Here is a 25,619-nt window from a genome sequence, read left to right on the forward strand (position 1 = left end):
CAACTTTAGAACTTACTAGATGGCTGGGAGAGTCTTTTCTTTTAGCTACCCTGCAACCAAAAAGGCCAATTGCAGGGTATACACGTAAAAGTATTTGAAAAGCAATAAACAATGAAAGAGCTGCTGCGGTTGGTTGCTTTCCACTCTAGAGACTTATTTTTTTGCAATTTGTGAAAACTAGAAAAATATGTAAAGTGAAGGGACGTCTATACTTAGGAGGTTATCCTCTAGGTAGTTCTGTTGACAATGCGGAAAGCAAAATCAATTGAGCAACCAAAAATGAAGCTAGCTATTTGCATTTCACTTTTGCTCAAATCTGTATGTGTGTGCATTATGCATTATGAATTTGCAGCCATTGACAATATTGCAAAATGCTTATTTTCTATATGTACCTATAAATTTCAATTCCCTAGCCATGGTCACTCCCCTGCCATTCCTCGCCGCTTTTCAGTGATGCCCCGCCAGCTGTTTATATAATTCTGTTTACTAACTTAGTTTCCGTGCTGACTTCCGCATGGTAAACATACAGAGGGAGAGAGAAAGAGAGAGAGAGAACTGACTGCCTAATGATGCTACCGACCAACCAATCGTCCGAGCGAACGAACCAACTGAGTGACTGACTATCCGCACTAATTGCCAAAATGTTCAGGCATGGCGTATACGTAATCATTTCTAGGCTCGAGGCGAATGTCGAATGCGGAATGGAGCATGCAGCATGCGGAATATTGCATGGGTTATTTGTGTTTTAGAATTAAGAGTGGGCAAGTGAGTGAAATGAATGTTATTGTTGCTATTGTTGTTGTTTTGGGCGTTTAAATTACATTTCGTTTGAGGTGGCCAATATATGTGTGTGTGTGTGTGTTTGTGGGTGAAGGAAATGTTAGTACATTTGCCATTTGCATTTCCACGTAACAGTTTGTTAAACTTTGAACTTTTGCAAATTACATGAATCCTGGTCACAGGATGCGCTCGTCCTGCCTCTCTTTGTTTGTGTCTGTTTCTGTTTGTGTCTGTGTGTTAATGTATAGTTAAAACCTCAGCCAGGCAACCGGCAACCGGCAGTCCATGTGTCAGGTAAGGCAGATGCACAGAGTTTTGGGCAAATTTCAAATTGAATTCTGTTATCAAATTAGTTGCATCAAATTACCATTAGGCGACAAAAGTACTTACATAATAAGGACTCAATGTACATATATATTTTGTTAACAGATAAAAGCTTGGCAGGCAAAAGTCTAACTGGGCGTGGCCTCAAGCAGAGAACAATGACTAACGAACGAGCGAGCGGGAGAGAGAGAGTGGGAGAGAAACATGCTTCCATTCATGTTATGCCATGGCACCATTACAACAACGGCAAAAACAGCTAACATATTGAGGCAGCTGCCCATACCGAAAGACATTGTGGAACCCCCCTAAACCCATGGCCATAAGCAGAACCAAGCAAAAGTAAGTAAGATAGAGCCAGAGCTTGGGTAAATACAAAGCGCGCGCCTGGCGAGACAAGTGCATTACAATGTACAAGGTTATTGATGTATGTTTGCATAAAGTAGACGGAACTACACAGCAGATACTTATGTATATATCTCCTATATATATACTCGAAGAAAAAGGAGCCGCCAGCCCAAGGGATGTGATGGGTTGGGTGAAATGCGATGGCATCTTATGGACGTGTGTCGTGACGTGTGTGTGTGTGTGTGTGTGTGGGGAGGAATATGCTAATAATGTTTGTGCTTCAATCACATGGAAAAACAATATTGAAAAATACAACTTGTATGTGGCAGCCACGAAGAATCGTTTAGGGCCGAGGCCAAAGCAAAAGCTTTAGCCATGTTTTTCTTGTTTATATTGCCCGACATACAAACACACACACACACAGAGACAGTGTGTGCTTTGTTTTTCGCTTCTCGTCTTCTCCCATTTCAGTTGCTTCAGAAGAGTTATGACAATGTTGTGTCAAAGTGTTATTTGCGTTCAGATATCAAGCAAATGATCCAATTCGTTTATGTTTAAGGACTTGAAGAGAAAGCAATTTCTTTATCTTTTTTTTGGTCTTGCTTTCGATTGATTGAGCAGTTATCAATTGAAGTATCTCAAAGAAAGAAACTAAACCACACAATCTTAATAGTATTAGGTTTTCTCAAGCTTTAAGTATTAATTAAAAATCAAATGAAAATAGTAAAAATATACTAATTGCAATAAATGTATACACAACAAATATAGATGTATTAAAATTGACTCTTGTCAGTTATTGCATTTTAGTGCTCACACATACACACACACACACAAAGATGAAGCAAGTTGATAGCAATTATATAAATATATATTTTTCATTTTGACATGGGAAATAAATAAAAGTCGTTTGAAAAGACTTTGATTCATATTTGTTTTATTTTATTTTACTTTTTCTGGCACTTACACAGAGCGAGAGAGACAGATAGAGAGAGGGAAAGAGGAGATATGCAATTTAATTGAAAATCTATTAAATAAATAGTCAATACAAAACAGAAATTCGTACTCAACCAATTTGGCAATAGTCATTCTGCTTGGACTAAGGCCAAAGATATTCTATTTGGAAGTGCTAATGCTAATGGTTTTTGGCTTTAGACAAAGACGGAATTTATATAGTGTAAAACTTGGCTCATTTTTCCCTTTTTGCGTTTATGTGCTGCAGAGGGCGTTTTGAACTCAGAACTTGGCTGGCAACTGGTGAAATTTACGGCACTTTAGCACAAAGATTAGTTAACGTTGCTTACTGCTTCAACCCACATAGATGTGGACAAGTGGCGCAACCCTAAAGAGGTTGCTGCTGCAGGTGCAACACACAATGGCCAGGATAAACAAACAATGGGTGAAAAAAAAGCATAGAAAAGACAACAAGTTTTCAGAACAATGACAATGGCAGAGCAACTCGATAACGATATTTGCAGTGTTAGCACGATTCGGCGTATAGAAAGGCTGTTGGTGGCTATGAATGCTGACAAGGTCAGTGCCAGTTCCAGTGCCAGTGGCAATGGGTTGGCAACATGTTGCAGCAACAAACTACTCAACTTGCAGTGCACACAATTACATTGACAAATAATTAAGTACGTGCAGTGGAAATGCAATATATAGACGATATAACACACATATTTTTTGTGTTTTCTTTCTCTATTCAACTGTTTTCGGTAAATATTTGCTTAGCAATTAAATGTGTGTGCGTTATGTGTTCGTGTGTGTACGCGTGTGTGCCCTTTGTCTTGTTCCGTCTAGAACAGATGGCGCCACAGTACACATACACGGCCCAGTGGGTGAGTTTGTATGTGTGTGTGCCACAAATAAACAAATCAGGTGCTGGCTGCTGCTGTCTTGACCATTTTTCTTTATAATTTATGAGACACCGGAAGGGTAAGCAAAGCCGCTGCTAAAACTGAAGCATAAGGAACTGAAATATTGGTCAACATTCGGTAGTTAGTTGCCTCAATGCCCTCTCATGACCTCTTTCGCTTTTACACTCGGTATTATGGCTTACATAGAAAAAGTGAAATATAAATTAAGACTTTACATAGTTTTAGCCAAAGCTAGCTATTTGGGGAGGTAGAGGAAAGCCAAAACGCCATTAGAAGCCAACTTCTTATGGTTCACTCAACAAGAAATTGGGAGAGATTATCACATAAGAAACAAAGAACAAGAACAAATTTGTTGGATTTATACTGTAATTATAGAGCATATAAATGTCGCCATAAGGATACGGATTCTTGGCCATGTTTTCGTGTTGCTCATTTTTACTAGTCTGTATTTGGCTGGCAAATGGCCAAAAGTAGCTCAAGATGTTGACAGTTGTTGGTAGGTCTAAAGTGGTAAAGGAAAAAGCATAAGCAAAAGGCCAACTAAACACAAATAAAAATGTTAAACTGCTGAAGAGGCACAAAATCTATGTATGTATATCAAAGAATGGAAATCGAAATGGTCAGCGTGTGCTGCTTATTGAGCATAAATCCATAAATATGCCCATTGGCATATAGCATTGGAAGAGACGTCTTGGGCTTAGTTTTGCTTCTCTTTTTCTTGCTTTTAATATTTTCAATTGACCTCATTTAGTGGTCTTAGCCTCGGGCATTGGCTAGATTGCTATTTTAATTAAGAACAACGACAACAGCAGCAGCAAGAACAAATTATGTATATATTGACTGTACGTAATTTCTTTTAGTCAGAGTTTTTTTTTTTATTCGCCTCTGCTTGTTTTCTTTGGACGCTTTCAACTCTCCTGTGACAGATGGGGAAAGCAATTAAACTGAAAAATGCCAAAGGGGCTTAGCGCATCAATGACTGGTTAACTGCTATTTGTTTGAGCCTGTGTGAAAAGGCTGGTATTATTATTTTTTCTCGTAATTTTTATTTTTTTTTTTTGTGTTGCAAAAATATTTCAATTTGTGAATACGTTGCTTATCCTTTGGCTACTGCACAATTTGTATGGCCCAAAGGTATTCAATTTATCTACTATTGTGTAAATAGTATTTAAGCTTGCTACTGAAGCCAATTAGTTATTAAGTAAAGCATTTGTCCAGCAAGAGTATTAGACACACATGAATAAATTGAAGCTTGGCCAACGCGTGGAACTTGTTAAATATATTATCAGTTGTATGGGACACTTCCTTGTAGCTATTTAACACTAGAGTACAACACAGCATCAAGGGGCAACACGACTGAAAGATCTATCCTTTGTTTCTCTCTCTCTCTCTCTCAGTCTGTCTGTCTGCCTGGCATGATGTTATGTTGCCCACTTTAAATTGCAGGACAGATTCTGAATATTATCTAGTATTTATCGCTTATTCTGATTGCTTGCACATCAATGTATTATACATATACGAACACACGCAAACACACACACACACACATAGTGCCACTGGGACTCGGCCAGTTGGATGCTGCAAGGCTTCCAGATTGTGGGTTATTTGTCATTAATATGCAAACAGTTAACTATAACATGTACATTTGGTCCAATGCATGCTTGAATGGTTGAAATTGTATGCGTTTCTCTCTCTTTTACTCTATATGTATGTATCCATCACTCTGGTTGTGTGTGTGCGTGTGTGCATTCTCATCGCTTATCGTTGTGAACGGGTTCAATCATAACCGGAAGCGGAAGTTAATTGTGCGCATGTTTCGGGATTCATCAGTTTGCCGCCCAAAGCTCAGCCCGATTACCTCTTTCTCTTTCCCTTACTCTCTTTGTCTGTCTCTTTGCAATGACAACAACAATTAGCAAGGCAAATATTTGTGCCTCCAAAAGCATATTTTACATTTGCCTAAAGTGTAGAATTCGCATTAAATGCAACAAAAGAAAGAAAAAAAGGAAACAAAACGAAAGGAAAACGACTAAAGTTAGAAACAAATTCAAGGCATGGTAGTCAGAAAGTGATAGAAAAAGAAGAAAACATGAGGAAAAAATTTAATTTGTCGCTAACCAAGTGTGTACTAACCTCATTTTACTAAAAGCATTAAAAATAAAATGTAATCACATGCTTCATAAAAGTAATAACTACACACACACACACACATCGAGTAAAAGAGAGAAAGAGAGTGCGAGAGAGAGAGACACATAGACAGACACGGGCTTCCTGCACTTCAAAACGTGGCAGGCGACTGCCTTACTACGTGTCGCTATAAAGGACCTTAAGTGTATAGTATGCGTGTGTTTGTGGGTGTGTGTGTATGTGGGTGTCTGTCACTGCCATCGTTGCCATTGTCTATGCCAAACCACTCACATATACACCCCCACACACACACACACACACACACACACAAACATATCCTTTACTTGATGTGTTCCTTCCCCACTTTGGCATTAATGTGCGTGTGCACATCTGATTTTTATGAGACGATTATGAGTTGCTTCTTATTATTTGCCATTGAGCCAAAGTAAGGCCATACAGACCGACAAAAAAAAACCCACAATTCGACCTGAATTGAAAACTGAAAGCCGACAGACGATAGACTTTCATTGGGCTTCTTTAATTAATGCTGGCGAAAAACCTCTCAGCAAAATTCCAAAAATTCAACTCGAAAAGTGAATTCACAGATCTCTTACTGGCAAAATGCGATTATGCTGATGCAAGGAAAGGTGAGTGGAGAGTCAATAAGGACATAATCCAACCAGTCTACAATCAATACGTCAAAGGGCAAGCTGTGAAAAGTCAAATTGCAAAATGCATAATCATTTGGCTGAGTTCAAAGTTTCTATATCTATGATTGATGAATGGACTTGGAATTGAGTAAGGTATATTTAAGTCTAGTAGTTCTTTATTTTGGTTAAGTTTCTAAGTTGGGTTTTTCGATTTGAAGGAAACACTTTCTTCCTTTACTATTCGTTTGCTTCAAGTTGTTTTTTGCCCAAAAATAAAAATTTTATCTGATAGTTGGATCATGAAGTGCCCTCAAAATTTATGATTTGCCGCATGAGCTGTGAGCAGAGTTCTATCGAGTCAGTGGGACTTGATTTGTTGTTAACAGAGATAAAGCTAGTGCTAGAGCTAGGCCCAAAAGTCAAGTCGTGCGCACATATAAGAAGAATTTTTCGAGTATTATGCATGCTCACTTGCACAGGAATCTGTGCGTGGCAACAACAATCGCAAACTTTAACAATATTGCCAAACATACGCCCCCCGCTCACAGCTCACTTATATGTAGGTGTGTGTATGTGTGTGCGTGTGTGTATACACTAGGCCTATGACAGGTTGCTCATGCGTGTCAAACAAACCGAAGGAGCAACACAAGTTTGGCCAACTCCTCGTATCGCCGACCTTAGGTCCGAATGGCCATCCGTAAAAAGTTTATAATAGAATTTTTAAGCATGAATAATTATGTGAACAAGAGTTTTACGTCAAGTGGCATCGAGTAGGAGCAGCAGCAGCTGCTGATAGTGCTTGTCCTTTTTCTTTCCTTTTAAGCTTATGCACGAGCAGACATCAAATTTGTGGAAATTGGCTAATTTACCTAATTGGCTTTGATTTAATAAGCAGAGGGCCGTTCACATACAATCATACGTACATTTTGCCATCGCAGACAGCCGAGAAACGTTCCAAATCAATAATCAACTTGCATCAATTTGGATTATGCCATGCGTTTAGTATTTAAGCTAATTAAACAACATTTAATAAAAGTCTACGGTGAGATTTTTATTACCATGCAAAATAAGACTAAACAGTCAAATTGTATGTATCAAAGGAATATCTAAAACAAATGCCTCAATTTACTGACATCGTGATATTAGCCGTCTTCTCATACTCCATAACCATGAAATGAATGCGAAACTGGATGCAGATGGTGAAAAAGCTAAAACTGCAAATTACAAACTGAAGACGGAAAATCCATAAAAATATATGAAATGAATTATAAATATATTTTCGTTTTACCTTGCCAAACAGTTTGTTGTTAATTAGAAAGAATCCACCGGCACTAAACTGACAATTCTCTTGACCCAACTGTGAGGAAAGGTTTAGCAAAGCTCTGTTCAAATCGGGGTTTTCACGATCTACAGTCACACAATGGAAAATAGAACGGAACTTTCGCTGAAGCAGGCCGCAACGAGTGCAAATATTACACAAAAAAAAACATTTCCACCAACTTATAAACCCCGGGAACGATGCAACCTTGGTAAAATATCAGTAAATATTGTATCATCTCAGTATTTTTTGGCTTACCAAATAAAAATACGTTGCTGGCTTTTTTGAAGGTAAGATAAAACAAATATTGTGTGAAAATGGCATCCAAAAAGAGTATTAACACACCGCTAACCAGGCTCAGTTCGAAGTTTTGTTCAATAATCCGCCGGATTTGTCATAGCAATTGATGAATCTCTCGGAAATATTCCAGTTTCCTTATATTCATTCGACGAACTGGCGTTGTTTCAATCTGCGCCCTCTGCAAGCTCGATAGCAGGCTTAATCCTGCGGAATGCAGTTCCTGATGGAAGGCCAGTATCATAATCGTGTATAAAGTAAATTCATTTAAGCGTAGTAATAACACGTACTCCAAATAACAACCACACAAAGCAAATTTGATATGGGGCGAAACTATGATGGCACATATGAAAGTAGTCAATAAAATAATGGATCGTAGAGCAATTCCGATGTACATATACGAATTGTACCGACGGGTTCCTTGCAGCTTTATTTCCTTACCCAGATAATTGTGTATCATGTCGCTCAATCGCTGCATCTCTTTTTCAATTTCTTCGCTGTCTTTTCGCCAGTAAAGCTCCATTTTGATTATAAAATGAGCAAAAATCGTGCAGCAGAAGTACCCAAATGTCACCCTGTTTGAAAAGCGATCCTCGTTTTTTATCCAAAACCAAAAAAATACGAAACGCCAGTAAATTACACCAACTATGAAGATAATCAACAAGAATGTATAGAGCAGCTTAAAAGGCTTCAATGGTTTTGGCGGTAGCATGCCCACAAACTTCATCAGGAGGTGTATGCCGCGCAATGAAGAGAGTTTCAACTTCTTTGGTGTTTGATCCATTACTGGCATTTTAGACAGTTGAGGTGAACATTTAATTGGCTAATGGCAAACAAATGCTGTCAGAATGACATATTGCAGAGTGAAGTGGAAAATTTTATAAATTCTAATTAAGGGAAAATTTCTTTTAGTCGATTTGTCTGTAATTGGAGTAGCTGGCTTTCCTCATACCCTTCAAACATTGCCTTAAATAGTTTATCCAAAAGATCTAAGACTCTATAATCTTATCTTAGTATATGTAGGAGCGCCAAAAACACAACATGATAAGATAGATGTTCGATAAAAGATTGTAGAGTAACATCCCTAAAAGATTTGGCCACGGTTCCAATAAATTTTATAAGAAGGTGTAGGACTCGCCAGGAAGAGAGGTCCAACTAGATTCCTATATGATCCATGACTGTGTTGTTTGAAAGTTCGAATATTTCCATTAATTAATTAATGTTGGGAAAATTACAAACTTTCTAATGAGCTTTCCCTTTTCTCAATTGTTGGAAAATAATATCTAATTGTATGAGTTGACTCCACTCATTCTCCATTTGGCATAATTGGTCTTGGATGTTTTGTGAAATTAAAAAATACATATTTTTCATTCGGAAAGAGAGTAAGTACTTCCATTTGATAATTCCTCTTGCTTTTGATCTGATAAGCGTCTGTTGTAATCGCTTTAAATGACACATTTCCCATTCAAATTAGCATCAAAGTGAAGCAGCTGTAGCAAGAGTGAGGCAAAGGCAGGTTCAGTGAGAATGATTTGTTAATTTCATTAAACCAAAGAGGAATACAATGAGCGACGAAAATTGCTTATCAAAAATATGGCAAAAGAGGCAGCAGCAGCAACAGAAGGAGGGACACACACATCTTTTCCACACACACACACATACACAACCATACGCATGGCATAAATTTGCATGCCTTTATTGCAACCACAACAAAATACGAGAGCAGTCAAGACAGGGAAGCAAACAAATGGGGGAAGACACACACACAATCGCACACACACACACACAGATACACACCGTTAACGAGTTTTTATGCAACCACCAAAGGCACTTTGTTTGCACACTTGTAAAACACCTGCAGAACGCCTCCAGTTATATAGATGTACATATAGAAAGTAATGACTTAATTGCCACGCTTTTTCCACTTCCAGAATTCTCTACGCTCCCTTCACTCCCACTTATAGCTAACACCAACTTCAGTTCAGTTGACTGCTGCCGCATTTTGTGGAGGAAGGGCGTCTGTATTTGGGGAGTAGATTTCTTTGTGCCTGCAATTGGTCTTAATAATTTTTTTGCAGGTGTCGAGTTGTCGCTTTGATGGCATTTTCTGTCTGAAGTAACTCTAATCTCTGCCAGCCACAGGGGCCCATCATCATCATCACCATCGCCGTCATCTGCAGTAGCAGCAGGATCTTAACTTCAGTCTTACCCAAACTCCTTCCATCTCTTTTTGGGACCGGGTCTGGGTTCAATTGAAGCAATTGTGTGGCGTTGATTTGTATAATTTTGTAATTTGTATACCAAATTGTGGCCACACATGTGTGTTACTATGTCTGTCTGTGTGTGTGTGGGCAATTTCGTTTTACCCTACTCCTGCAGTTGGTAAAAATGTATAAATAAATTAAAATGTATATGTACATCAGCATGTAAAGGGGAGGAAGTTCTAATAGTATGTAAATGAATTTCAAAATAGTAAAGTGAATATTTTGACCCGCAAATAAATGAAGAACATTTCAGTAGGAAATACTTTACAACCTGCCCTCTTCCACATTTGGTAAGATTTGGTTTCCATTTTCGGTGAATGTAATTATCAGAATATTTGCCACAAGTATTGCATATTGTATACTTAAGCGAAAGTGCTTTGCACGTGCTCACAAAGCTGCTGACTTGGAATTTCATAAAAGGGGCGGGCGACGATATGAAGGAGAATTTTCCTCTCTTACTGGCGGATAAGTAAGGTTTTACATATGACTCTGGTTTGTAATGCCTGATGGGGCTAAATATACAGTTTCTTCTTCTTGTTGTTCTTCTTTGGCTTGGCACAGCTGTTTGCGTTGATGACTTCAACTTCTCATTCATTTCGCACCTTCATTTCGAAACTTATGTATTTGTAAGTCATTTCTTGTTATCTGATTTTAATTTGGCGCAATTTCCCATTTTGCACCTGTTGTGACCTGGGCGAGCCTATGTCCTTCCCCCCTCTACCGCAGCTCCATTCTGCTCTCTCTCCCTTCCACTCTCTCCACTCCATTCTCCATCTGCTGGCGCAGTCATGCATGTAAATATAAATATGCTAATTTTTTGGGGAAATTGATTTTGCAATTTAATTGAAAATGCCAACGTGTGTTTTTGTTGCCATATATCTACACATACATATATGTGTGTGTCTGTCTGTCTGTCTGCCTGTGTGTGTGTCAGAGAGTTCGTGTATATGTCGTTTGTGGTTGTTCAAGCATCTGCCACAAATTGCATAAATACAAAAAATAACCTAAACATTTCCATCTTTCGCACATCATTTGCAACTTTTCGTTGCTCGATTGCTTTTAATGACATTAAAATTGCCAAAATTACAACATGCACACATACACACACACACACACACACACAAACACAGACACACTCACATTGACACACAAACTTGATATGCAAAATCAATAAGCACCAAAGTTCAACTCGGCAGCTCAGTGACAAATGCTACGCCTGATATATGGTCCTAGACGGGCTCAATAAATTCCATTTTGCTTTGGGTGTTGACTTGCAAAAATGTCCATGGGAGGAGATAGAAGGGCACCCAGAATGTGAGAGATAAATGTGGGGGGTTTTTTTTTTAACAAGAGAGAGAGAGAGAGAGACAGAGAGAAGGAGAGCAATGCAAACATGGCACCTTAAACTACAATCAAAAATAATTGCAATTTTTCAACAAGACCAAAAAAAATAACTGAGAGAGAGAGAGATAATGATTATGATTGGGGGAATATCTGTACAAAAATCGAGAAAAAACCAGACACAAGTCAAAAGTGAAAAAGTCATGACCATACTGGAAGGGGGCGGATGATGGGCGGACAGACGGACAATTGCAAAAAGTCAGCTAACATGGCCAAAAACATTCCACACATGTCCGAATGTGTCTCTTTCTGTATGTGTGTGTTTGTGTGTATGTGAGTGCCACACTTTGGCAACATCATTTATCTTTTCTTTTGGCACTGGCTCTGCTAGCGAGCAACATTCCAACATCCAGCTGACCAAGTGAACTAAAAATATATGCGATGGATTTCTTGTTTTTTTTTTCGTTTTTGGCTCCCCATTTTCTCTATTGCTATTTATTGCTGATTTTACTTCTTTTTTCATTCATCCCATTTCGTCTTTCTATCTCTCTGTTTGTTTCATTTTTCCGTCTCTTTCCATTTCTCACATTAATTGGCAAGGTTAAGCTGGCAATTGGAGTTCACTTTGACCATTTAAAAAATCAACTTGAAATTCCAAATGTTTGCTTATTATTTCACTCATCCGGAAAGGTCGCTGTAGCAATCACTGAGAAATTATCGAAAATATCTTTTTACACTCCAGACAACGATGCAATGAAGAAGTATTTCAAGCGTAAGGATAGTTTAGCCCCTATGTTGGTCTTCGTTTTTTCTTCTTTTTTTTTTGCTTGTGGCAGACACCGCAATTAGGCCGCGTAAATGTGGCGAGAGCCAAATGGCAAACGACTTGCCACGCACACATACTAACACTCTAACGACAAACAGTTTCAACTTTTTCCATTTTCTTTTGCCTCTTTTTTTGGGGGAACAATTGAAAGATTTATAGTCGCTTTGCGAATTTGCCTGAATTTCAGGCCTGCCAGCAAATGGCTTTTCTCTTTGGTTTGTCCTTTTGTTTGCTTGCGTAGGCTTGCGCCCATATAAGTATGCTATACTTTTGCCACAAATCATAATCGATTCATTGACAAGTCAACGCTTTGGGTGTTATTCATTTTAATTTCCATCTCTCTGTTTGCCATTTCGCACTCTATTATACAATGCAATATTAACAATTCACCCAGACAGGATTTGCCACTTCTTTTTTTTTTTGTAAGGGAATTTTATTAACTTTTCTTGTTGTTGTTGTGCTTTTCTTTTTTTTGTTAATCTTAAAAGTCGATATTTATATGTAAGAGGCAGCAGGTTGGTTGGTTGGTTGGTCGCACGTGTAAAATACTTCATTGTAGACGAATTGAACTCAGTTGGCAGTTGTTGGGTGATGTCATTACATCTTCTTGTTTTGTTTTGTGTGTTGTTTTTTTTTATCTGGTCCTTTTTTTTTCTTTTGGTTTTGATTCGCATAAATGCGAACACGGGTAGGTGCACACGGCTCGCTGCTTATTGCTGTTTACCATATTTCTGCTTATTTGTTTGTCGACTATGGCAAATATTTGAATTTGAATTCAAACGTGCTTGACACATAATACACCGCCCGAAGCTGCTGCTGCTGCTGCGTTGTAGCCTTCGTAGCCCATTTCGCTGTGCAAATATTTTATGAATTTCAATGCGGCCGTCGGCATTGAGATGTGCCACACTACGGTAGATCTGCCGAGGCAGAGGTCAGGGAGGGGAGGACTTGTCAGGCAGGTGACACAAATGCGGCAAAATGTAAAAGGCAACAAAATGTGAAATTAGTTTGACACGTGTAAAAAGTAAGGTGAGCTACAAAATATTGGAATAAGTAGAAATCTGCTCAGCTCAGACATATGCACATACATATACTTACACACACATACGCATCAATTGTGGAATTTATGTGTATAATGGTACTATGGCTACTGATGACACAAAAATCCCTCAAAGCCAAGACATGCAGCTTTGTCTCATGGGATTTTATTGTTTAAGGTTAACTTTAATGCAGATTTCTCATAGCTTTGAATCTATTTATAGCTGACGTTATCAAAAAATTTGCTTAGAGAACATTCACAGGAAAAGTCCGCTTAGAAAACAAAAACTTTATGTTAATTTTCCTATAGGAAAACATTTAATAATTCCCTATAATTTCTTTTTCGACTACATTTAATGTCTTTGCTCAGGCTTGTGGAATGTGAAAAGCAGTCTGTTTTTACTTCATTTGTAAGAAAATTCGTTGTAAGAATAGTTGAATGCATTACTACAAGGCTCGCACGGGCGCCTTCTGTGTACAATGCCAATGTATGTATGTATATATGTATACTTATATGGAAGTATTGAATCAGTATGAAAAGAGAGACACACATACAAATGCACACATTTCACCACAAATCTACTTAAAACACAATTAAGTTGAATGCAAATACATGGGATGGATAATTCCATTGCAATGCACAGACCAGCGGCAGCGATACGAACTCAACATTTAAACAATGCCAGACAGCCAGCATAAAGACAGCAGAAATGCATTTTTCCACCAGTCTCGATCCATTCGTCGCTCTTTTCCGACGCCCTCAGCGTATATTTGTATACAAGTAAACCGACTAACGTAATTTTCATAATAAAATTTTCACAGAAATAAAGAACCAAGACATAAGAAAAAGCTACCGTACTGAGTTTTTGGCTGGCTTTTTGGGGCAAACATATGAACCTACACATATGTATATATAAGATGTCTGTAAAGAACTCACTTGACTGTTTATTCTGTAGGAGCTTGGCTAGGTCGTCAAAGTAGAGACCCAAAGAGTATCGCTACCATATGTGCAGCTGCTTTTGTTGATGACTTAAAAGTTAAATTTGTTTTTCCTGCTGCTGTTGTTTTTTTGTGAATAAACTTAAATCAACTTTTGTTGCAGCAGAGTTGTGAGTTGTGCGAGTTTCGAAGGGGTGTGTCAGTGTGTGTAACCCTCTTCAAGGATGTTTGAAAATTTTGAGGGAAGGAATGAGCGAACATGTCCCGGTAATTGATATAGCTGCCAAGAAAAATGGAAAGTGAAAAGAAGCCACATACATACATTAACCTTCTAGGGCTGACGAAATGCATATGGCAAATTTCACTTGTATTTTTATTTCTTAAATTAATTACGCGTGTGCCTTGATAAGGTTTTTTTTTTTCCCCAAAGATTTTCAATTGTTTCGTTGTTGTGCCTCATTAGGCTGTACTTCTGTGAAGTTGAGGGAGAAATAAGAAAAGGAGTGGAGTGAAGTGGAGTGCATTATGCTTGAAGTTTATAAAGCCGTACACATGCCAAGTGGCGGGCATCGAGATATAAACAAACGACCAGGACTTTCGAGTAGACGTAGAGTCAGAGCAGAAGCGAAAGGAATTTCCTTGCCATAAATTTACTAAAAGCTTTTCCAACGAACGAAAATTTGTTGCTACCTTCCGCTGACAACATGGCTCACCTGGCCCCGGGCCGCCATTTCAAGGATCGGGAACCTACCTACCTACCTAGTGGCAGCTTGGGTATAGGTGCCGCTGGATGGAGTGTGTACCTCAGCATAGTTTTGGCTGAGACTGCAGACCATTTTTCTCGCTAGCTAGGTGAGAGAGAAGGCGTCCAAAGGCAGCCAAAGGAAAATTTACGCCTCTGCCTTTTGCCTTCATTATTATTGCACTTTGTGGCACTGCATTGTTGTTGTAGTTGTTGTTGTTGGTGCTGTTCTTGTTGGTATAGATGTGGTTGTTGTTGCTGGTGTTGGCTCACGCTACCGCAGACAATTTGGCAAACGTGCAAAAAGAAGTTTCTAAATAAAAGTGCAAACTAAATGAGCATTTAGTGTGCGCGCATCGTAAATTCCTGTTGAAATATTTCTGTCGTCTTACAATTTAGCTGCCAGCCATTTTCAAGAGTTCTTGGCCAAGCCTGGCCTAGCTGACTTTAAAAGCTCTCGATCTAGCTCTCTCTCTTTCTCTTTTTCTATGGCAAACTTTCTTTTAGTACCACGCTGCGTATGCGTTATGTGGAATATACTTTGCATTTTACATTAATTATATGCGAGTGGGTAAAGCTTTGACAAAGTTAAGACCGCTTCAGTGTGCCAGGGCACAATAAAATGGTTTAATGAGGCGCAGCTGCCATGTACACACACACACACACAAAGAGAGAAACATACACACCTACTGGGATACAAAAGTAAGTATTCGCCTTTTTATGCGTCTGTCAGTCGTTTTGCTTGAGCCTAGGCGGTCGTCCACCTTCTCCGCCTCCTCACATACCCAAAAAGTACAAACACACACAGAATCCGCATAGTCGCACATGACTTCATTAGTGTAATGAAAACAGAAACTGCCAGCAAAAATGTCAAGGTTGCCTCCCAGTTTCGTGCAAATCGTCGCCAGTCCGACACTTGGTCCATTTGCTAAGGCTTAACGCCGGCCGGGAAAAAGGTTAACACTTGCAAAATGGCTAGCAAGGACGTGCCCAACATTCATTTTGAATAACAAATTTAATTAGAATTAATACATGCGGGCTCACAGCAACAACTTCAAGGTACACACAAATACATACACATATTTATATGTATGTATATAGGGCGAGCAATTGGTAAATGCTGGGCCCAGTCATTAAGTTTGAGACTCTGTTATCAGCATATACAATCACATTTACCCGTGCGCACCTTTATGATGGCAATACTTATCGTTAAATACATGCCAACAACCAACTATGCGGGATTGGCCTCTAGAAAAACTAGCTAACTAACGAATTATATCAAAAACTTCATCAATTTTCACCCTTCACAATTTAGTCTCTCAAGTCTAAGTCCAAGTCTTTGAAAATGTAATGAAAATGAGCAAATACTTAAAGTTTCCTCAAACATTTAAGGCATATCTAAAGGAAATCAGCTGTGAATCTGATTATTTAAGTTTAATTAGACCAAGTAAACTTAAACAACTTTGTTTAAAGAAATCCAAAGTTTTTTGCAAAATATAGTTATAACCATAAAGATATGTGAACTTTTATCTTTCTTTAATGCTTAAATTAAACTTCTTGAGACAGTCTGCAGCATTCCTTAAAATTTATTAATTAATAATTTCGAATTTAGATCTATCTCAGATTAAATTAAGTTTATCATAGGATGAAATATTCTCTTGTTGTCATTAAAATGTAATGTATTATCATTTCTGTTTCATTGTAAATGACTAACAACATAATCACATGTGTGCAAATTAAGATTGCATTAGATTGTGGAAACATTGTGCATTACGACACACAATATTGAAATTTATGGTAGAAATGCATTTCCTCGTTTATTTCTCCAAAAGAGAAACAAACAAAAAAAATGGAGAAACCGGAGCAGAAGCAACAAGAGGAAATTCAATTTAACTGCTCATTGATGCTGATTGCCAGTGGCAAAGAACTGATAATCCTATTGCGGTTTTATTGGCGCTCTTTAATTGCCATCACACCCCATTCACACACACACACACACACACACCCATACAAAGACCCACAGGGACGTGTGTGTGTGCATATTCACCACTTCCGACAAACAAAAGCGGCTTTGCTTTTCATGTTTTGTGGCCATTGCGTTTTTGAGGCGCCATTACTCAAACTCAAAACGACCAAAAATGGAGGACAAAAGAACCATGTCGATGCCCATATACGTAGGCGGTTGGGTGAAAACTCGCTGGTGGGTTGACGAGACGAGAATGGGCAAACTATTTGCTGGGAAAACTTTTGTAGCCAATGGAACGGCGGCCATTGTTTCAATTGTCAAAAGTTTTGCTCTGAGAGGCCACCAAAGAAATTGAAGTGGCTTTTAAATTTAAAGCCCCCCAACCAAACAGCCAAACCAAACGACCGACCGAGCGACATTTTAAAGCCTGATTAGCTGATTGCTTTTTGTCTAATTTGATTTGATGGAATTTCAATTAAACAATTAAAAGTGCTACGCTGCGACAATAAGATAAATATTAAGTTTTGTCAAAACTAATGAGCATAATTGATAATATCGATAGGAGACTACTGTTGAGACTAATGAGATATTTTTGCTCATCATTTGATAAGTGCAATATAATCGGATTACTTTCTCTATACATAGGTATATGTGCGTAGGTGATTTATTCTCGCCAAACTGCGGCAAAGTTTATGTAAATTATTGTAATCTCTCTTTTGTCGGATTTTACACAGTTTGTTTGCTCCTGTGTGTGTGTGTGTGTGTGTTTTTCTCTTTTGTTTCTTTTTTTTTTTTTGGTTTTTTGTGTTTTGTATTTTGCCTGTTCGGTAAATGTTTGCGGCAACCACAATTACAAGTATGCATAATTTGCTTATGGGAATTAAAAGCAATTATGCTCAATGTCCTTACAACCACAAACTCATTAGCTTGTTGCACCGAACAACCGCAATGCAGCAGCAGCAACAACAAAATCTACTTAGAAATGTGTTAGTATGTGAGTGTGTGGCTTATAATGAAAAGCCATTCATTTTGGCCCGAACTGAGTGAGAGAGAGAGAGGGCCCAGTTGGTTCTTGCCAAATTCAATTTCAATCGCTGGCCAAATATGGTATGTATGTGGCACAGCTTGATGCCATTTCTTCATTCTACCGCATCTTCTCCTTGCCCCCTCTTTTTCCCTTTGCCACTAACAATTCTTGTTTTTTTTCTTCTTCTTTTTGCTTCTTTACCATGTGGGGTAAGTGTCTTTTTTTTGCCTTCTTCGTTTTGGAACACATTTTTTTGACATGCGTGTGTGAAGTGCTTTCAAACAAAATGGTCACAGCAAAGTGCCCACAGCATTTTGAGGTGGAGCTCTGGGTGGAGGGTTTAGAGGGGGGGCAAGGTTTGTTTAGAAGGTTTTATGCATATGTCCGACATGTGGAAAATTCCATTAGGAAGTTTTCTTTTGTTTGCATACATTTGCATTGCATTGCTCTGAAGAGCAGACCAAAAGGCCGACCTCAGATTTTTATTATTATTATTTTGTAATGGTTTTTGAGTGTTTGCAATAGGAGACGACAGGTCGAGGGGGTCAAGCAGTCGGCAAAAAGCAAAAAAGGAAATAAAAATGATTTGCATAAAATCGATTAAACATTTTCAAGCAAATAAAATGCATATTGAAATGAAATGAATAGAAAGCAAACAGCAGCAGTAGCATCAGCAGCGAAACAACAATAAAAATTACAATAAAAATAGCCAAGAGAAATAAATTCGACCACAGAGCCCAAGGGCCAAGCCAGGCAAGGCAACTGGACTGCTGATGCTGCTGGCCGGGATAAACTTGAAGTTTTGTTGCCTTAACAAATCCAAGCCCTTCTAATAGGTCAGAGAGCTACATAGACAGGCAAATCGCTCTCCCTCAGTGTGTGTGTGTATGGGCAAGAATGAAAGGACATATATTTTTATTTTGCCAAAAGACTCTTCATATCTCTCAATGTTTGCATATATAAGTGTGTACCTAAATGATTTATCAAATATTTTACAATCTCTGAACCATACAAAATGTATATACACATATTTCACTTGCCTGCTCGGATATAAACACATACAAATGCCCATTTCTAGGGTAATAAAAGTAAAAGTTGTTTGCTCACAACATAAATATGTATGCCTATTACACTGCATTTAGAAGTCTTTCAAATTTGTGTCACAGAAATGGCAATATTTTTACTTGAAAAGTTTTCAATTAATATCACGCATACGCCATGTTGTTTGGCAAGTTAATTGAAATAATAAAGTTAGCATTAAGTAAGCCATAAATTAGCAGAAAAGAAACATATAATAATAATAAAATTTTAAAAATTATCTAAGCATGTTTGCAGTATACAGACAACAGGTCGCATGATATTGGTCTGAATATACTTATAATCTCTTTGCATCACAATGAAATCAGGTCAATGTGCAATATTTTTATATGCATTTTAATGGTATTGATTTATTATATTAGTATGTATGCATGTATATACTTGCATATTATGTATAAGCTGTAAACAAACTATGCCACTTATAGCAAATATGTATTTCATTAATAAAGAGAAAATTTAAATTCTTAATTAAAGCTCAAATATTTTGGGGATCATTTGAAAATGTGAAACATTTTAATGGAGTTTGTCAGACATCATATGTGAGTGTGTGTGTGTGTGTATATATATAATTACATTTTATGAATCACTTTGAACCAAGAGCCAATCAATATAAATATATCAATATCCCCGTATATGTATGTATGTATGCATATCATTTAATGCAAAAAGCTATAGATGACTAACTATGTATATATATAGATATGCAAATCTTACAATTTGTGCAAACAAATGTCAAAGTTATTTGTATTTAATTTCAAAGGCAAGCAAAGTTAATTAATTACGATATAACTTAAAGCTTTTCCAATAGAGAAAGAGATAAATGCTGTTAGAGAGAAAGAGCGAGAGAGAGAGAGAGAAAGAGAGAGATAGAAAGAGAATGGGTAAATTGTTGAGCTGCAGTTGCAGTTTGGCCTGGCATGAAATTACAATAATTTAAGAACTTTCGCTTCAGCTCACTTGAGAACTTACTCAACGGAGTCAAAAGGAAAAACAGAGCAAAAGACGAACCCAAAACGATGATACAAAAGAAGCTCATGATGTAGATGACGATGTGGATGCGGATGATGGTTACTAAGGATGCTCGGGATGCTGTCTCTCTCCTGCTGCTGCTGCTGCTGCTGCTGTCGAAGCTTACACAATGCATGGCACGCTTTGGCATTAATGGCAACTTAAGCTGCCTTAAGATGCAACAACAGCAACTGTATTAAATATAAATGATGCTTGCTACCAAAAACCTGCAACCCTCTTTTGACTACTATTCCCTGCACGATCTTCAGACGCACTTCTAAGCTGCCACAACTCGACAGCCAGAATGTAAATTTAACTATCTAAATCAAAAAAGAAAATTAACCCGCACTTTGAGAAACTAAAAACTACAATTTAATAAAATGTTGTTTCTCTCTCATTTAGCGAAAATTACACTAACAAGTTACTTTAAGAAAAACATGTAATTGCCTGCAATAAATTTCAAATTAAATAGAAATTTTATTTTCCAGAGCAGCCAAAAATACGAAAAAAAAACGGGGGAAACACACAGACACACACATACACACACAAACAGACACACAGACAGAAGGAAACGAAACAAAAATGCAAATCTCAACTAATTCTTATAAATTATTTAATAAGAAAAAGTCAAATGATTCATTTTTAAGCTGCACCCTTCATCACTAATGCTCAGATGGCAGCTGGAGGAAGAATATACGAGGCAGCAGCCAGCATTCGCAAGAGCAATAAAAAGTGCAGCGAAAAAGAAAAGTCAGCGCAGGACACAGCACAGCAGTAGAAGGCTGTGGGGTGGGAGTGGTGCGGGTACTTTTAGGTTGCTGGTTAGGGATAAGGACAAGGACGGGCAGTCAAAAGGCAAGGACTACTGCTGAGCAGAGAGAAAAAAAAAATAGGAAAGCAAAAAATGCTGCTGCAGTGCAGAGATCCATGCCAGTCATGTGGGTAGGTTGGTCCATGTCTTTTGGTGTGGGGGCGGGGCAGGCCTTCATATATATGGCTGACTGTGCGGGTGTAAGAATGGATGTCAGGACGGTTGTCGGACAGGGTGTGGGCTGTATGATTTAATGTCAACTGCAAGTGAAACGATGCTGTCAAAGGCTACGTGGACATTGCTTATTGTGGCACCATGTGCCCCTGACAAACAAAGTGCATAAACAATTTTTGCATGCATCAAGTCAAAAAGCATAACTCCTCCTTATTCTTTTTTTTTTTTGTGAGCTTTCTCTCGTTGGTTTCTTTGTGCTTAAGTGAAAAGTAAAGGTTTGTCATCGATTACTTTCTAAGCCATACGCTTCACACTCAGTTAGGCACACACACACGCACACACACACACACACAATACACAATGAAAGAGAATCACCACGGAAAAGTGAAATGCACTCGAAGAGCCCACAGCAAAGTCAAGTTCTACTCTGGATTCGTTGTACAATAGAACGAACTTGGTCGGCTTACAAGCGCCCAGAGGCAGCTGCAGCAGCAGCAGCAGCAGTATAAAAACGCGGCCAAGAGAAAGAGCATATGGGGCAACAAAGGGAACCGTGGCAACAGCGATGACGACCTAAGCAAGCAAAACCGGCAAAAAGCGGCAAAAGTAAAGGAAGCAAAGATGTAGAAGAAATGAGAGTTTCTGCTGCTGCTGCTGCATTGCTCTGGCAAATGTTGAATGTTGTGCACATGGCAGTTTATTCATGATTTCACATATTTCGCTTCCAACCCAATCCCAGATTCAGACCCAGAACCATCCCATTTACCCTTCATACACTCATCTAGCTCTTTTTGCTTTTGCCCATTGTTGGTCGCCTTTGCCAGGGCGAAAAAAATATTGCTTTAGTATTTGTGCTATGCACACACCCACACATTCTCACACACATACACACATATATATACACATAAGCTATGGCCAAAGCTTTCTACATGATTTCTCTAGCGCGGAATTTTTTTTTGCTTGCTTTATTCTTTTCTCTCTCTTTCGTTTCATTCTTTTTTTTTTTTGTTGACTGTGCTGCTTCCCTCTGAAGTTGCATTTTTATGGTTTTTAACATGTTTACTTTAATTTTGTGTATTTGTCTTGTTGGCGTTACTGTGACACATGTAGCCACGCCGTTGTTTAGCCAAAAGAAAGAAAAAAGCGAAAGGGAAAACAACACAAAATGGCCACTCAATGGGAAGCAAAGAAAAAAGGCAATCACACATACTACAAATCCCAAAAGACCAATGAAATATCACTTTGAACCAAGGATATGTGAGAAATATATTTACATAAGTCTAAAATAAGAACTATATCGGTTGAGATATTATTAGCCTATAGTTAGACCAAAGTTAGAGTCTGTTCAAAGAGATTCAATCGATGAGTTAATTTAAATAAATATCAGAGGAATTTTCTGGTTCTGTTTGACTTTCAACGTTAATGGAAACGATTTTAGAAATTCAAATGTGAAATACTTATGGCACTTGAAGCTCAGTTTTGATTTCTTAACTGCTTGGCCTTGACTAGGCCAACTTGTTCAGTGGTAAGCTGGCAAAGTTGGGTGGTACAAAACCTCATTAATCGTCTTTCGATTTCTTTTCGCCCGCTTGTACATAATGAGAGCTCATTCATCATATTCAGAGTCAATTTATCAGCCACTGCAACTGCCAGTCAAGCATCTATCTTCATTTGCATTCATCTACGCACTGAACTGCAGCTGCCAGCCAAGACGAGGCCAGAAAAAACTAAAAAACTGGGAACCTCATTCCATCACCAGCATTCTGGTAAAAAAGAACAAAAGGAATTGCCAAAACTTTGCAATCAAAAAACAAAAAAGTGCCTTTTATAATCTGCAACTTAATCTGCAATAATTGATTTATCGCCTGCTGACAATTGAATAACATAACCCCCAAAAAAAGGAAAAGCGAACGAGCCAATGCATTTGTTTAACCGTTTTAAAGCGTGAACCCGCCCATAATACGCTTGGAACCAATAAAACAATTATATATAATATACACACACACAGAGACATGCATACATATAAAAAGTTAAATAAACATTTGCTATGGAAATGCGGTAAATCTGTAAATAAGTCGATGAGAATCAATGAAAAACATATCCACGAAATAAAGCAGAATGGCGACTTTTCAAATACCATTTAGGTCTAAAAATATAACTTACTCGAGTTTTCTTTTTTCATTCATCTGCTTTTCATTTTTATCTGCATAACATATTTAAAAAAAAGGAGATTATCTTTATTTCTTAATGACTTTTGCTGTATTTAATATACCCTTCTGGCTGAAAGGTATAAGCTCCTGCATGCCATTGAGTTTATTGTTTTTTTTTTACCATTTTGATTATTCCGCATATTAATTGGGTTACAATTTTTTCATATTCTATCGCAATATTTTGATTATGCCTGCTATTGTGTGTGCGTGTGTGTGAGTGTTTGTTTGTGTTTTGGTGGCTTTTGTGTTTATTTAAACAATGTAAAGAGTTTCGCTTTTTTTTGGATTTTGTCAATAGGCTAAAGGGCACTGACATTTGCATGTGTGATTCTACAATGCGATTTTATTTGGCTCACTGAATGAGGGAATGACTAAATGTGTGCATGGGTGTGTGTAAATATAAATGCAAATACACCCACTCACACACACACACACACACGCAAGCACACGCACACATGCATAAGCTGAATGCTTAGTTCATAAACGTTGACAATTAATTCAGCAAAATGGCAACCATTCAACTAATTGGAAACGCTTAATGCAAAAGCGAAACCAATGCCCAAACGGTCCGAGATGGCTAATGAAATTATTTGTGGCAATTATATGACACCCTAGGGGGTGTTTTTGAGATTTCACACGCACAAACAAACCACACACCACCACACACGCACACACTACTGAGACACCAACTAGTTATGTATACATACATATATCGATGGACATTCTGTTTTATTCAGAAGAAGGTGGTGTGGCGTTTGGCATTGCCAATAGACCTGCCGATGGTGAGGGCAATGGCGTTATGGGAACGAAACTGGCTTTATCTTCCTCTGGCTCGGGATTCAATGCATTGCAGCAGCAGGACATTGTTGTTTTGGACGTGACATACTTTAGTCTATTGACATAGGCACTGCCTTCGCTGATAATACGAAAGAGAAACTGATTAAATAGTTTAAAGTCAAGATACAACCAATTTGGGCATTCATATTGATGATGATGGCTGGCCGTCTCATCGAAAATCCATTGACGTGGCTGAGCCTGCTGCATTCGCAATGGTTCAGCCAGAGGTGAATGCTTATCCATGAATTCACACGTTACCGAATAGGATAGACCCAAATTGATCATATTGAGAATTTCGGGATTATCAACCAATTCCTGTTGCACGTGATCGGATTGTTTGGCCTTCAGGGAGGTCGTGTACCATGAAGGCATCAGACAGAAACGCACTGCACCCATAATCAATACAGCGTGCTCTTTGCGCTGCTCCCAGTCATGCTTTAGCCAACGCACTGCACTCATATAGATTTCCATTTCGGAGTTAACACACACATTCGAGGCAGCCAGCAGTTGATGGACATGCTGAGGCTCTAGTTGGAGAAATTCCTCAGTGGTCACAGCTAACAGAAAGAACATTTGAATGCGACTTATCATCAGATGGTGCAGCATGGGTATTTCATAGGGCACAGCCTCTAAATAGACTTTAAAAGCTTCGGCCTCATTGAAGAGTTTCGTATTGTCGAAGCGACACCACAACTGTTTGATCAGATCGGGCATATTGAAATATCGCGCTGCCATATACAATTCCACTATATGCTCTCGCTGCGGCGTGACCTTCTCGTCAATCATCCATTCGTAGACCTTTTCAAAGCCCACTGCCTTGACATGTGGTTCGGAAATTTTGATTATATCTTTGCATTTGAACTGCCTGAAATATTCAGTATAGACTTGCAATACAGCCAAATGGCAATCAAAGACACGATCTTCCACATGAACCTGGACTTCAGTGCCTTGGCGTTCCAACAAAAGTTTCGAGATGCTATCGCCCAGTTCGGATTTCTCCATGAAAAGATCTAATTCAACACTCTCAAGCCCTGGTTTGAAGCCGATTTCCTCCAAAGTACTCGGCGGCAATTGCTCCCGATTTAAATCTTCAGACTCAAAACAACTTTCGATTACCAAAGCTTTGGTGGCACTATCTCTAGACACAGAAAACAGGGAACTGAGCTTATCCAAATGGCAGGACAAATGTTTGCACTTACATCTCATAAGTATTTAAGTCCTGCAACTCTGTTGCACCAGAGGAAGTCAAATTCGTTTTCTCATTCATCATTCAATACTTTGATTTTGTGTATATAAAAATAAAATCTTGGCCGACTACTTTTTGATGTTTCGCCCAAAATAATGTATGTATGTATGTATGTATGTGTGTGTGTATGTATGTATGTGGGCATTAAAAGCTTAATTTGCGGCTGGCAAAAGGAAGTCAAGTAAACAACACTTAAACTGCATTTAAGCCCAGCCACATTTAGAATTCTAATTCTACCTGGCTACCTGGATTCGGCTCCGGCTTGAGCTTCAGCTCAAGGGCTTAGCATGGGTTTTCAAGTGCGGCTGTTTATCTATCTATGCCCAGGCAGTTGCAGGGGTTCATATCAGAGCGGCCACAAATTCCAGTCATTACAT

General features: G+C 38.4%; 1 protein-coding gene across 1 annotated transcript; it reads right to left on the reverse strand.

The window, feature by feature from the left end:
- Positions 1-23,871: 23,871 nt before the first annotated feature.
- LOC6646924 (kelch-like protein 6) lies at positions 23,872-25,333 on the reverse strand. The gene is made up of 2 exons (XM_002069836.3): positions 25,196-25,333; positions 23,872-25,134 (listed from the first exon to the last, which is right to left on the reverse strand). Exons 1-2 carry the CDS (start codon positions 25,264-25,266, stop codon positions 23,889-23,891), a joined length of 1,317 nt encoding a protein of 438 aa, XP_002069872.2. The 5' UTR covers positions 25,267-25,333; the 3' UTR covers positions 23,872-23,888.
- Positions 25,334-25,619: the final 286 nt, after the last annotated feature.

The sequence above is a fragment of the Drosophila willistoni genome, chromosome 3R, assembly GCF_018902025.1.
Source record: "Drosophila willistoni isolate 14030-0811.24 chromosome 3R, UCI_dwil_1.1, whole genome shotgun sequence".
NCBI lineage: Eukaryota > Metazoa > Arthropoda > Insecta > Diptera > Drosophilidae > Drosophila > Drosophila willistoni.

Excerpts from the sequence above, each read along its gene's own strand:
- LOC6646924 (XM_002069836.3), bottom strand. The coding sequence starts at position 25,266 with ATGATGAATGAGAAAACGAATTTGACTTCCTCTGGTGCAACAGAGTTG. Across the intron at positions 25,135-25,195 it reads GACTTAAATACTTATGAGAT|AGATAGTGCCACCAAAGCTT; the intron begins GTAAGTGCAAAC and ends TTCTGTGTCTAG.